Source organism: Benincasa hispida, chromosome 2 (assembly GCF_027475165.1).
Source record: "Benincasa hispida cultivar pf3 chromosome 2, pf3_genome.v1.1, whole genome shotgun sequence".
Lineage (NCBI taxonomy): Eukaryota > Viridiplantae > Streptophyta > Magnoliopsida > Cucurbitales > Cucurbitaceae > Benincasa > Benincasa hispida.
Window position 1 is genome coordinate 38,715,744 of NC_143479.1, and position 14,546 is coordinate 38,730,289.

A 14,546-nucleotide genomic window follows, 5' to 3' on the forward strand; every position below is an offset into this window, starting at 1 on the left:
CTACATCATCAAAGCCTACTTTTAGCTTGTCTTGAATGAACGGAATCATCGTACCTTTGAAGATAGAGAATCGGAATTCACTCAATTTTTTGATCACCTTTTGTATACATCTCTTTCATGTTGTAAATTCACTTCCTTTTTTTTGTTATTACAATCTCACATATCTTATATCTCAATGGAATAACATAATGTAATCTCTCATAGAACTTGTTGCTCCTTTTTTAATTTCATACTATCAATGAAATTATGATGGAATGTTTCTCATTAAAAAAAGAAAAAGAAAAAGAAATATTCTTCCGTAAGATTTTTACTATCTGTAATATGATGGTCATCTTTTCTTTTGGGATTATGATTCCTTTGGTATTTGTAAATATGTATTGTAGGTTACCACTCTCAGAGGATCCTGCTTTGGCGATGGCCTTCTCAGTGGCACGACGTGCAGCAGCTGTTCCACTGTTGCTTGTTAATGGAACATATCGGAAAACAATTCGTAGCTATCTCGATTCATCTATACTCCAGTATCAATTGCAAAGATTGGATCATTCCCTTAAAGGTTTTGGGTCACATTTAATTTTTATATATATGTATGTTTGTGTGTGTGTATGTATTAATTTTTATATTTATGTATGTATGTGTGTATGTATTCCTATTTGGATTTCATGATTTCATGGTCATTGTATATCTTTGTATTAACTCTTCGGTGATTCTTTTTTCTTTCACCCCAAAGAATGACCTGTTATGGTAGTTTATAACATTTTGGAGAGAAGAAGACATTCCTTCTTTGTCATATTAACTGAGGAATTACAGTCATTTTACAAATATGATGGTGTATAAATATATAAATCTGGACAAGTTAAGAAAACTAAGTCTTATATCCAGAAGATATCAGCCTCGAAAAGAATAGAATCATTTATTACAAGTTAGAAGTTTCACCTTTTCCTAGAGATTACTTAGGCCATTGGTGTTCAAACTTGTTTTTGAAGCCTCCTTATCGCCTTTCTTATTTTTTTTTGTTAAAAGATAGAAAAAAGAGAACACTAGGTTTACGTGGAAAACCCTAGAATAGGGGGAAAAAACAACGATAGAGAGTCTCTTTTATTATTTTTAACACACCATGAAAGTTACAATAGAAGTCATATTTATAGGCCTAACAAGCCCTAAAATAAAAAAGGAAAAAAACTTAGGGTAAATTAAAATACTAAAATACCCTTGGGGCTATAAACTATCAATAAAGCCCCTTATTTCCAACACTTCCCCTCAAGTTGGGGCGTAGATGTCAATCAGACTTAACTTGCTAACACATGAGTCAAAACTTTACCTGAGTAACCCTTTGGTGAGAACATCAACTTGTTGACTAGATGGAATATACAGAATACAGATACTGCTATTGTCTAGTTTCTTTTTTATAAAGTGTCTGTTAATCTCTACATGTTTTGCTCTATCATGTTGTACAAGATTATTGGCTATGCTTATAGCCGCTTTATTATCACAATAGAGCTTCATAAGTAGAAAACTATCTTGGTGTAGATCAGACAGAACTTTCTTCAACCAGATTTTTTCACAGATTCCCAAACTCATAGCTCCGTATTAAGTTTCAGCACTGCTTCTAATAACAACATTTTGCTTCTTACTTCTCCAAGTAACTAGGTTACCCCACACAAGAGTACAATATCCAGAGGTAGACTTTCTGTCAATAACCGATCCTGCCCAATCAAAGTCGTATAAGCCTCAATGCATTTCCTGTCAGTTTTTTTGAACATCAGACCTTTATCGGGTGAGCTTTTTGAATATCTCAGAATCCGATTCACAGCTTCTATATGTTCTTCGTAGGGTGCCTGCATAAACTGACTAACAACATTGACAGCATAGGAAATATCTGGTCTAGTGTGAGATAAGTAAATCAAGTTTCCCACTAGACATTGATACCTCTCCTTATCAACAAGAACTTTGTCAACAAAATTTCCCATTTTCGCATTGAATTCAATAGGAGTGTCAACAGGTCTACATCCAGTCATACCTGTTTCTTTTAACAGGCCAAAAGTGTATGTCCATTGTGAGACAAAGATCCCTTCCTTTGATCTTGCCACCTCCATTCCAAGGAAATATTTTAGATCCCCTAGATCTTTGATCTCAAACTCGTCAACCATTTTCTTTTTCAGCCTAGTGATCTCAGTAACATCATCTTCTGACAGGACAATATCATAACCATACACAATTAGAACAACAATTTTTTCTAGATACTGACCTTTTTGTAAACATGTGATCAGAGTATCCCTAAGTGAACACACAAGTTAATGCATTTTTCTAATTCACCATTAAGAAATGCATTTTTCACATCAAGTTGATGGAGAGGCCAGTCTTTATTAATTGCAACAGAAAGGACCTGAATCGGGTTTAACTTCGTCACGGGGGGAAAATCTCATAATAATCTATCCCATAGGTTTGAGTGAACCTTTTTGCTACAAGTCTGACATTGTACCTATCTAGAGTTCCATCTGATTTATACTTCAGAGTGAACACCCACTTGCATCCAACTGTTTTATGCCCTTTAAGAAGAGCAACAAGATCCCACGTATTATTCTTTTCAAGAGCTTTCATTTCTTCCATAACTGCAGTCTTCGACTCAGAAATTTCCATAGTCATACGTATGTTTTTCGGTATTGTTACTATATCAAGGCTGGTAATGAACCCCTGAACCCAGAAGACAAATTACTGTAAGACATATGGCTATACATGGGGTACTTGGTACAGGATCTGGTGCCCTTTCTCAATGAAATGGGCATGTAAAGAGAGATATCATAATCCTTTGGTTTATCTGATTCCTCATCTGGAATGAGATTTTGATTACATTTTCCATCCTGATGAAGAATCTCACCCTCTTGTGTTTCTGTCGAAGTCTCATCACTGCGTGCAACTCTGTTATTCTCTGGAATTAACATATCATTCTTGTCATTCTCAGCCAAATCAACAATATCATCCTCAACACACAAGTTAGTATTATCAGCACCAGTAGTACCTTGAGCTTGCATTAGTTCATATTCATGGATTGGAGCCGATGGAGTAGTAGGGGACACCATTTCCTTTCTGAGATTCTTCCTGTAGTAGGTTATCCAAGGGACTTGTTTAGTGGGTTCAGATTCATGGACTGGAGCCGGTGGAGCAGTAGGGGACACCATTTCCTTTATGAGATTCTTCCTGTAGTAGGTTATCCAAGGGACTTGTTTAGTGGGTAGAACAGTGTCATGGGCACTTAGGATGGGTTTAGGAAGAAGTTCAGGAAGGTCAGTAGGGACTGAAGATGTGGACCAATTAGTCTCTTCACTAGTACTCTCCCCCTGAAGATGACTAACGGGAAAGAAAGGTTTATCCTCAAGGAACGTTACATCCATGGAAATGAAGTATTTTCGGGAAGAAGGGTGGAAGCATTTATCACCTTGCTGGTGAAGGGGATATCCAACGAAGACATATTTCTGAGTACGAGGGGTAAACTTAGCTTGGGCCATGACTATGGACAAAGGTAGTGCACCCAAAAACTCGAAGAGGAACATCAGGAATAAGTCGTGTGGTAGGGTATGACTCCTTGATGCATTCAAGAGGGGTTCAGAGTTGGAGAAAACGGGAAGGCATTTGATTAATAAGATGAGCTGCAGTCCCCCCATATGTAAGATGGAAGTGAAGTAGATAGCATGAGCCGTGTAACCTCAAGAAGGTGACAATTTTTCCTTTTAGCCACCCCATTCTGTTGAGGTGTATAGGCACACAAGCTTTGGTGGACAATGCCTTTAGAAGACAGAAAATCACGTAGAGTATTATTAAGGAATTTACGACCATTATCACTATGAAAAATAGCAATTTTGGTGTTGAACTGAGTCTCAACAGTAGTGTAAAATTGTTGAAATACCGATGAAACCTCAGATTTATTAGTGAGGAGAAAAACCCATGTAAGACGGGTGTGATCATCAATAAAGGTCACAAACTACCGTTTCCTCGAAGAGGTAAAAATACTTAAGGGACCCCAAACATCACCATGAATAAGGGTGAAGGGCTGAGAAGGTTTGTAAGGTTGAGACAGAAAGGTGACCCTATGTTGTTTTGCACAAATGCAAACATTACAAGATAGAGAAGAGACATCAACTTTATTGAGTAAATGGGGAAATAAATATTTCATATATTTGAAATTTGGTTGACTAAGGCGAAATTGCCACAACATACAATCTTTTTCTGAAGTTGAAAAATAAGAAGACAACAAACTAATCCTATAACAGTTCCTAGTGAAAATATCCTCATCAAGAACATAGAGTCCCCTGTTGTGCCGGGCAGTGTTAATCGTTTTCCCCGAACTCAAGTCCTGAAAGAAAACATTATTTGGTGAGAAAGCAACTTGACAATTCAGATTCCTAGTTATCTTACTAATAGATAGTAAATTGTAAGATATTTTGGGTACATGCAACACATTCCGTAAAGTTAAACCATCAAAAGAAGAAATATGACCCTTGCCCGCAATAAGGAGCAAAGGACCCATCTGTAATCCGAATCTTTTCATTACCAGCACTCGAAAGATATGATAAAAAATTATCAGAAGATCCAGTCAAATGATATGTAGCCCTTGAATCAAGTATCCAGGATTTCTTACCATTTATGCTGAGGAGACTTAAGGATTGAGAGATACCTGATTGAGCAACCACCCCAAGGGAAATAATACCACAGTCACTTTGGCAATTCACCTGAGGTTGTGATTGGGGGGCGCTCGCAGATTCACTCATAAGAGCCCGACCAGGATTGGACCTATCATTTGGAGGACGTCTTCTGCCATTTGATGGTATAACATGTAATTTTCAGCATAGATCTTTCATATGTTAGGCCTTCTTGCAATGTTCACACATCCGGGTCTGTTTCCCATTTTGCTTGTCACTATCAGAACTAGATAATTTCATACTGAAAGCAACAGAATCAGTAGCAGATACAATCGTGATGTTCATAGCACTGACTCTATCTTCCTCTAGACGAACCTCTGAACACATTTCCATAAGAGAAGGTATAGGCCCTTGTCCCAGTATACGTCCTCGCATTGCATCGATCTTGGAGTTCAAACCAGCTAGGAAATCATAAACATGATCGACTTCCTCAATCTTGGAATTCTGAACACCTTCATAAGGGCAATCCCAGATAATTTCACGACACATGTCCATCTCCTACCAAATTAAAGAATTTTTTGAAGTATGAAGTGACATTCATCGTCCCCTGTTTCCACTTGTGAGCCTATTTACGCAAAGTGTAAAGACGAGACGGTGGATATGAATAATGGAGAAGTCTATCATTGCCTTGCGTGTAAAGAATTCTATGATAGACTTTTGACACTTCTGGTGTACCAAAGTTAGGAAGAGAGAAGGTTGTTCTTCGAATGATTCCGTGGAATTCTTTGTAACATTGGGAAGGTGGATATGAATAATGGAAAAGTACATGATGTACATATTCATTTGTAACTACTAAAGGAGATCCGACATTGACTAAAGCCCATTGATACCATTCGACTGCATCTTTCTCAAAACTCACTATAAAAACCTTAATCTTCTCTGAATCTGTCAGTTCTTGTAATTCAAAATGCCCCTTTGTCCCAAAAAGCATGTATTAGGATTTTCTTCAAAGAAACCTAGCATCTCCAAACTTTCCTCGATCATTGATCGAAGTGGAATCTTCCTCTTCAATGATTCCTATTTTCCACCTTCCTCTTCAATGATTCCTATTTTCTTCTTCTCGTTAGAACTATCAGAGATCTCCAACGTTTTTTGACGCTTGCTCAACAAAATATAACGCACCTCGACTGTAAGTCTTTCCAAAGATTTGTTCATATTTTGAAGCACATCTTTAATCTTGATGCTTCCTTCTCCATTCCTTCCATTCTTTCTTCACGTTATTTTGAGCCATTTTCCATGTTCTCTCAGTATGAACATGCTCTGATACCAATTTGCAAGGTGTCTCTTACAAATTACTCAAAGAATCCTCCAAGTAAACCAAATAGTTTCAGATAATACAATTCAATGATATTAAAAAACTCACTGAATGTTAGTCTCAGAATTATAAGATAAATGCAATCAAAGATGAACTAGAAAATGCAAATGAGCAAAGAGCGAGATAACTTGGTTGTTCGAGAGAATTGGTACTCTCCCCCCTCAAGCAGTCAACTTCTACTCAAAACCCGAAAACTCTTCCCCCCTGCCAAACCCCTTTGGTGGTCCCCACCAGGCACACGCCACAACCACGTTTCTCTAACCAACTGAATTATGTGAAAGTCCCCTTTTGCCCTTCCTTCCTTTCAAAAGTATGAATAATCGGAGGTCTTATGGATAAACAACCAAAGTGAAGAAGATCACTCCTGCTAGATTCTTAATTTCTGAAATTACTAATGGGTTTTCCATTAATACTCTATAGTAATTAATTGATGTAAAAAAAGTGGTAAGTCACCCTCCATGAAGAAGATTGAATCTAAGAACTCTTGTTAATATGGCAAACAATAGGCTTTCTGGAGTCAACTTTGAGGATCACCCCACACTAACTTTTAATTCTCACCTCATCGAGTCCTTTTACAATGAGGATCACATCCAAATATGTGTGGATGTATGGAAAAGGTAAATTGACTATCAACAATGTTACATAGGGGGATTTTAATATCAAATTTATGTCATCAGAACACTTCAATGCTGGGAATGCACCAAAGTCTTGATCATGATGGCCACCCTTAGGATTTAATATCCTATGAGTTTTCTTGGAAACTAAATGTTTTTAGTCGGGGGTTGTCATATGAGAACAGGACAAATGTCGAAAAAAAGAACCGAGTACACTACATGTAACTTTTCAATACATTGTACTTTTAGGGTTAGAAGACTCAAGTTTGATAGCATACTTAAAAGGGTTTTGTTTTTGTTATACTGGCCTGTATCTTTCTTTCTTTCTTTCTTCTCTCTCTCTTTTTTTTTTTTTTTTGGCTGATTATGGATATTGCAGGAACAAATGCTCCTCAAAGTTCTACACTGGAAGTTCCAATATTTTGGTTCATTCATACAGAACCCTTATTAGTTGACAAACATTATCAGGCAAAGGCACTCTCCGACATGGTTATTGTAGTGCAGTCAGAGATTTCTTCCTGGGAAAGCCATTTGCAGTGCAATGGGAAATCACTTATATGGGATATGAGGTTAGTTCAAGCATCTTTAGTTTTTTTGTGACATATGATGTTTAGATTTTGAAAATACGATGGAATTGTATAACTTCCAGAGTTTACTGGTTTTCCTATCATTCTTGGTGCTGGGCTCATTTGGATGAACTATTACTTGCCTTGGGTTGGGTGTCAAGTGCATGTCATTTACTCCCAATTTTCCTATCTTCTCCCCTTTTCTATAGAATCTGTTTCTGTCCCTCTCTCATTCTATCCATATATTTATTTATTTTTATGAATAATCGAACTTGTGAGAAAAATGAAAGAATACATGGACATAAGGGATCGGTCGGTCAACATCAATTTTGGGTTCAAACTGGTGTCGACCATTGACATGTCGGTTTCTAGTAGTCGATTGTGGTTGGTTTTGAAGAGGCTATGTATGTTGATTGACCAACCACTGATGATCGGTCACTTTTGGCCGGTTTTGTGAATCTTGAAAGCTCAACAAAGAACAATATTAAAAAGAAAGACTGAAGAAAAGGAGAAGGAAAAAAAAAGAAAAGAGGACAGAACAAGAAGAAAATAAGGAAGAGGGAAGAGGGAGGAATGGAGGAGAAGAACCGTGGGAAAGATTTTTTTTCCCCATAATAATTGTACAAACCTTGGGAAGGGAAGGTGCTACTGCAACAAAGGGATCACATGATAAAAAATTAGAGTCTAAAATATATATTTAGTCTATTGTTTTATTGGTCAAATGATCCATTAATCAGGATGGAAAATTATAGTCAGAAAAGGGGAGCAAAATTTAATTTGTGTTTTATTCTATTTTGAAACAAAAAACTAATAATATAATCCTTTTGCTAACCCGTGCGTAATGCAATTGGTTTAGGCAACCCTAGACTAGGAGGTCAGATGTTCTGGTTGAACTAAAAAAAATACTATGATCTCTTACTTTTCTATTTGGATCAGTATGTATGATTATGTGCTAGGATAATAAATACAAAATGCTTTCGCTGTAACTTATGGCATTCTGTAGATTACCATATGGTTTATTTAGTCGTTGAGGTAAAAATGTAGAACCCAAACTTGTTGGTTTGGTAATCATGAGTGAGACCATAATACAACTATATAAGTTTTAAACACGTGGATGACTTTTCAATACGATTATCTCAGGAGTGCTACTTGCTTCAAAGTTCGCTTTTCTTTTCTGTTTTAAACCCTTTTCTGTAAATGAAATGTGATAAAATTAATATGATTGGCTTCATGTGGTTTACCACTTGTTTTAGCAGTTAACCTTAAAGGCATCTGTCATCAGAAATTATCCTAGAATATTAATTGTTTGTTTCTTCTTATACCTTTCAATACGTAGGAAACCAATCAAAGCTGCTCTTTCTGCTACTGCAGAACATCTTTCCGGTTTGCTCCCTCTCCATCTTGCATACAGTGCATCCCATGATACAGCAGTTGAGGTACCATAGTGAAAACCTTTGTGTTGCAGTGAATGTAGGCATAGTGGTAGATATTTGTTGTTATGCTTTCAGTTGTATTCTGTTATTAGTTTGGTTTGTTTTAGAGGTCGCACTTGGTTGTTGATTAGGTAGTTATGAGCTGCTCTTGCTCAAGTCCTATAAATAAGTTGCATCTATATTATTCAGTTTACTTTATGTCTCCAAGAAGTGTCTTCACCATGGAGTAACAATACGTTTCAGTTTACTTCTTTCCCTTTTTTTGGTACACAATCTCTAATTGAATTTTGTCCAATTTGCTGGTGTAGTCTACTTTCTTTAAATCTCTTTGTCAAACTCAATTAGTTTTTTCTACTATTGAATTTTAAACGTCATAGTAATTTCTCTCTCATCTTTCTATGATCCCTCTCCTCTTGTTGCCCTTGTAGAAGCTAAAGAGAAACCTTCCACCCCTAAAACATCTTTAGTACCCTCACCAGTTGAAAATTCTGCCAAAAATAAGTGATGTCTGCTTGTTGGTGGGTTTGAATTGGATTATAAATGTGTAAAATTCTTTTATTTGTTTTATTATCTTGTTGATTGCACAATTGGTTTTGGGGATATACATTCTATAGATCCGCCTTGTATTGATCATTGGGATTTGTCAATATTTGATTTTTCAAATCACTGGATCTTAAGAGAACAAACCAAATTATGTTGGACGAAGGTTTTAGTTTACTTTTTGCAACTTTTAAGGGTAAAAATGTTGTCTTGAACTCTTGTCCTTTACATGTTCAACGACAAATTCAGATAGTCTCCTTCCCCATGATGATCTTCAGGTTGCACATCTTGTTCAGAATTTGGTCAGTTGTCTTAGTTATCAGGTTTCCAATTTTACAGTTAAGACCCCTATCTTAAAATCTGGGCTTTGAACCTTACCCTCTCTTTTATACTTGGAAGTTCACTAGCTTTGGTATCCTTGTAAACTTGAAGTTCAATGCAGATATTTTGGAAGAAGCTTGTGTTCGGATCACTTCCTCATTGGAGTTATAAGTGCCTCCTTCACAACCTACCTCTTCATACACTCTTTCAAAGTTCACTCTTCTAGAATCAAATGCTACTTTTACCGAAGGTTCCTTTTGCACTTCCACTACTTACACGTTTAGCTCCACTCATTTTGTCCATGATGGTGAATCTGATGTAGCATCTAAGGTTAGCATGAGTAGTGAGGAGGTCGAAGAGCAGATAGTTGACATCAAGATCGATGATCTTCCTGTTGTGGACTCTTTAGAAGAAGCTTTTTGAATATCTTTTTGTGGTTAATGGTAGGAAGATTTCAAGTGAGATTTTGCAATCAGCAGCATCAGTGGATAACTTTTTATCAATTCCTCTTAAATTTTATTCTTTAATTGAGGTTTTTGGTTTATAGATGAAAGAGATTAGGCCCCTGTCACCAAAAATTAATATTTATTTGTGCCCTAAAACTGGGTAGTTCTTGGTTTTGCAGAGGCTTTGGAGATTGTTTTTTAAGTCGGTTTGAAGATCTTTTTCAATGCCTTTTCGTCGTTCGTAGCTATTCTGTTAATGGTCCTGTTGAAGCCTTCAGGGTTCTTATTTTGTTTGTTTGGAAGACCCTTGTTCTCTAGTTTCCCTTGTCTTCTCCATTCTTAGTTTTCTTTTGAGAGTTCTGGGTTCTTGGCCTTTATTTTGGTAATTTGTTTGGTATTTTGTTTTCATTGCGTTTCACTTGTTGTCCTTTTCCTTGGTGGAGATTTGTTTTTTTTAGCATTAATCTCTCTTTTTTATATCAATGAATCTTCTCGTTTCCTGTTTTTTAAAAATTATAATTTTTTTTTTCTTTTTTAGTGAAATACATCAAACTAATTTTTTAAGCATATAAATGTATAAACTCATTGATTTTGAATTTCCTTCTCGTACAGAAATGATTTGTGTTTTAGATAATATATATGTTAATAAATGGGTCCTTTCTGTGTTCATGTCTTAGATTTTGAAAAAATGATGTGTTGGTACCCATGCCATGTCGTATCCGTGTCTTTATCTACATCAGTGCTTCTTAGGGTACAGATTGGGTATTCTTAGAGCAGTTTGCTTTGGTTGTATTCTAGGTGCCTAGAAATGGTTGCTTTCGATGTTTACTTTCATGTGTGTATGTCTTATTAAAAGGATTTATGAGTTTGAGTCCTTTGTACTCCTCGTGGTTTCTCTAAACATAATTTCAGCATCTGAATGCGAACATTCTGTTTTCGTGCATTACTAACCAGGTGTATCACATCTATTGCAACAACTCTTTAATATTATAGGATTGGATATGGTCAGTAGGCTGCAACCCGTTTTCCATTACTTCCCGTGGATGGCATGTTTCAAAGTTTCAGTCTGATACTATTGCTCGGAGTTATATCATCACAGCCCTTGAAGAATCAATACAGCAAGTCAATTCAGCTATTCATCTTTTACTGATGGAGCGTACCAGTATCCTTGCCTAGAAACACAGTTTGGCTCTTGGAATACAAATGTTAAGAATGCCTTATCGCCACCTTACTATGTTTTTTTTTTTTCATGCTCACTTATTTGGTATTTAAAATGCACTGTTTTGTTTTAAACTAGTTCTGTGGGTGTAAAGCCTTTACAAAAATTAGCTGAAAAGTCCTTCAAGCTCTTCCTCTCACAGGAGCGTGAACTTGTAAAAAAGCATCAGTATGTTGTTAGCCTGTGGAGAAGAGTAAGTGCCTTCAACTTCTCCAAAAATTTCAGTGGTTCTAACATTCTTCCACGTTTGTGAACTGAGTTCATGATTATGTATAATCTCTATATTCTCAGATCTCAACCGTTTCTGGAGAGCTGCGGTATATTGATGCAGTAAGATTGTTGCACGTCCTAAATGAGGCATCCAAAGGGTTAGGCTCTTCAAACCGTTGCTTTTCTTTTATGCAAACGTTTATTATATAAATGTTTTTTTTAACCTTCAAACTACGTTTCTTAATAGTTGAAAGTATATTAGGATTGGTTATCTATGATCTGAAATAGTATGCTAACACTGAAATTTTGTTGTCGTTTACTGAATATTTGCCTCCATCATTTAAGTACAAACAAACATACATACAACACTCCCTGTGCAACTCACTGTTTCTCAAATATCAAGAAGTCTCTCTTAATGTTTTTTTATTTTGTATGCAACAAAAGTATAGGATACTCGTGTTTGTATCTATCAGCTTCTGCTTTATTTATGGCATTTATTAAAATTTCTTCAAGCAAATTCTTTGTATAATATTTGGGAAGAAAAATAGAGATGTGGCCATTAGTCTGAATCACTCTGGGACCTAAACTTGCGGGATATTGTGTCCAACATGATTTCCTCGCCTTTTGTATTATTCTTTTTTTTCATCATTTTTAACTTACATTGATGTAAATAAATGAAGGAATAATTGCAAATATAACAATCAGATCTAAAGTATTTGTAGATATAACACAATGAAAAATAATTTGCAAATATAACAAAATTTAGATCTAACCCTCAGAGTCTATCGAGTAATAGGAGTGCGATAGAGTCAATCACTGATAGATTTTACTATATTTTGTAATTTTTTAGAAATGTTGCTATGCACTTATTAGCCCTAAAAGTACTATCCATTGCAAGTACCCAAAAAAATTAAATAGTAAAGCTGACCTTTTTAAGGTCATTATGTACAGAGAGTAATTGAAATTTAATATGGATTATATATTCACTCATGTACGTTTTGTAGGTTTGCTGATCAAGTAAACACGACATTAGCTCTTCTTCACCCCATTCACTGCTCACGAGAGAGAAAAGTAGACATTGTGTTTGATGGAACAACCATACCTGCCTTCATGGTCGTTTTGGGCCTTCTCTACGTTCTTCTAAGACCAAGGCGTCCGAAGCCAAAAATTAACTGACAATGTACGGCAGTCGACATGTATCATTCATCTGAGGGAAGCTTTTTCGAGATGTCGCACAAAAGTAGAGGTTCACGGTTTTTTCCTTTTAAAATCCATATTGAAAGTTGAAAATTTGTTGTAACAAGAGGGTAAAAAATCAGGATGTGAAAAATAGGCATAGATTCTGGGTTTAGCAAACTCAAGGAGGGCATCATATAACAAAGACAGGTTTTACAATGTTTGCCATAGCCATTTATGTTGGAAATCATGCACAGAGTTTTTTATGCCTATCTGAAGTTTTGCTGTTCACGGCACATTTAAATTTGTGAGTTTATTTCTTCTTTCAGTTATAGAAGAGAGCTTAACCTTGTGGATGGCATTTCTAACAACTTTTTCCTCGATCTTGTCTTAAGAATTAAAAATTTTGCTGTGAATTTGAAAAAAATAATTTTAGGATCATAGTAGAAATATTTTATTTGGGCTAAATTATAGAAAATACTTGTAAAATTTTTACTTTGTATAGAAATATTTATGAACTTTTAAAAGTTCTAGTAGTACTCTTAATTTTTTTTTTAAAAAAATTCAAAAGTACCTCTATTAGTTTTTGGATGGAAATCGTTGTATTTTGTTTAAAAAATACTCCAGAATTTTCAAATGTTTTAGTAGTGTCTTTACACTTTTAGAAAGGTTTTAAATTATTATTATTGTTAGTAATATGGATGGATTATCACACTTTAAAAATATCTATGAGCTTTAGAAAGGTCCATTAATATACTTTTTTTTTTCGAAAAGAAAGTTAAAAAAGGCTCTTAATGATAGTATATATATAGAAATCATTTAAGTATACCTCATAGATTACCTCCATCTTTAGTTTCATCACTCTTCTTTGCTTCACTTAGTGCGCTAACAATTTTGCATCTCTTTTGTTTTTTTTCTTCACTTCTTCGATACTCTCTTCTTAAAGATAAAAATTATAACATTTAAATAGTCAATTTCATATTGAGTTGGAAAATAATTAATTTGATAACAACTAATATATACTCAATTCTTTTTCATATAGATACTTTCATTTTTTGGTTTCATGTGTTTAATTCTTACAAGAATTTTCTGATAACAAAACATGACCCAAAACTTCAAGATAAAATATAAAATCTCACGAAGTCCTAAAATTAGAATCTCTACTAAATATTTAGTAAAATGATGAATCACCAAATATAAATAAGATTGATGGAAATACAATGTTCGATTATGGAGTCTTTTGAGTTCCTAAAAATTTATGTTCTAAGATCCCTTGTGAATCTATTATTTTTCTTCTTACTAGCCTATGTACCTATGTTAAAAGATGGTAGTATTAAAGATTGGGGAATGGAAAAAGGGGAATAAGAAGATAAGTGTCATGTCATAGATTGAAGCAGAGTTGATGAGGTATTTTTATACAACTTTTTTAAAAAATAAAGATAAGGGTATTTATACAACTTTTAGAATTTAAAGGGTATTTTTAGAATGTATTAACAAATTTTGTCCATATATTATTTTAGGTACTTTTTAAAGTTTAAGGGTTGTAATGAAACTTTTAAAAGTTAAGGTTATTTTGTAAATAAAGTATTAATGATTTCCATTCAAAATTATCAGTAAGGATATTTTAACTTTTTTTTTAAAGTTTAAAGTATTATTACAACTTTTGAAAATTTAGAGATATTTTGTAAACAAAGTACAACATTCGATCATGCTTTTATTTTCCTATTTATTAGTAAACATTTTTTTAATATTATTCGATCTACTAATGATTTCTTTTCTTTTTTTAGAAGTGTTACGAGCTATCGTCCTTATAGTTTGATAAATTCTCATAAATAGTTAGAGACTATTTAAGAGGATTTTATAAAGCATAAATACTATTTATAAAAAAAAAATAAAACAATAAGGATGAAATTCTATCTTTTAAAACTACAGGGATTAAAATTTAGCTTTTTTAAAACTATAGAAACTAAATTGGTAACTTAATTTTAACTCGAATTCATTTTTGTGAAATT

The 14,546-nt window shown here is 34.6% G+C and overlaps 1 protein-coding gene across 7 annotated transcripts in view; it reads left to right on the forward strand.

Moving 5' to 3' along the window:
* Nucleotides 1-12,838, forward strand: part of LOC120072284 (uncharacterized) — a 31,050-nt gene extending 18,212 nt beyond the window's left edge. For 4 of the 7 annotated variants that reach the window (XM_039024729.2, XM_039024728.2, XM_090310740.1 and 1 more), the window contains 7 exons: nucleotides 384-553; nucleotides 7,003-7,192; nucleotides 8,526-8,625; nucleotides 10,923-11,091; nucleotides 11,259-11,341; nucleotides 11,440-11,516; nucleotides 12,363-12,838. In XM_039024729.2, coding sequence (XP_038880657.1) covers nucleotides 384-553; nucleotides 7,003-7,192; nucleotides 8,526-8,625; nucleotides 10,923-11,091; nucleotides 11,259-11,341; nucleotides 11,440-11,516; nucleotides 12,363-12,534 — 961 coding nt within the window. In that variant the 3' untranslated portion in view covers nucleotides 12,535-12,838. Of the gene's footprint in view, nucleotides 1-383; nucleotides 554-7,002; nucleotides 7,193-8,525; nucleotides 8,626-10,883; nucleotides 11,135-11,226; nucleotides 11,342-11,439; nucleotides 11,517-12,362 lie in introns of all 7 variants that reach the window. The other 3 variants (XR_016527696.1, XR_016527697.1, XR_016527695.1) reach the window with 2 other exon arrangements.
* Nucleotides 12,839-14,546: the final 1,708 nt, after the last annotated feature.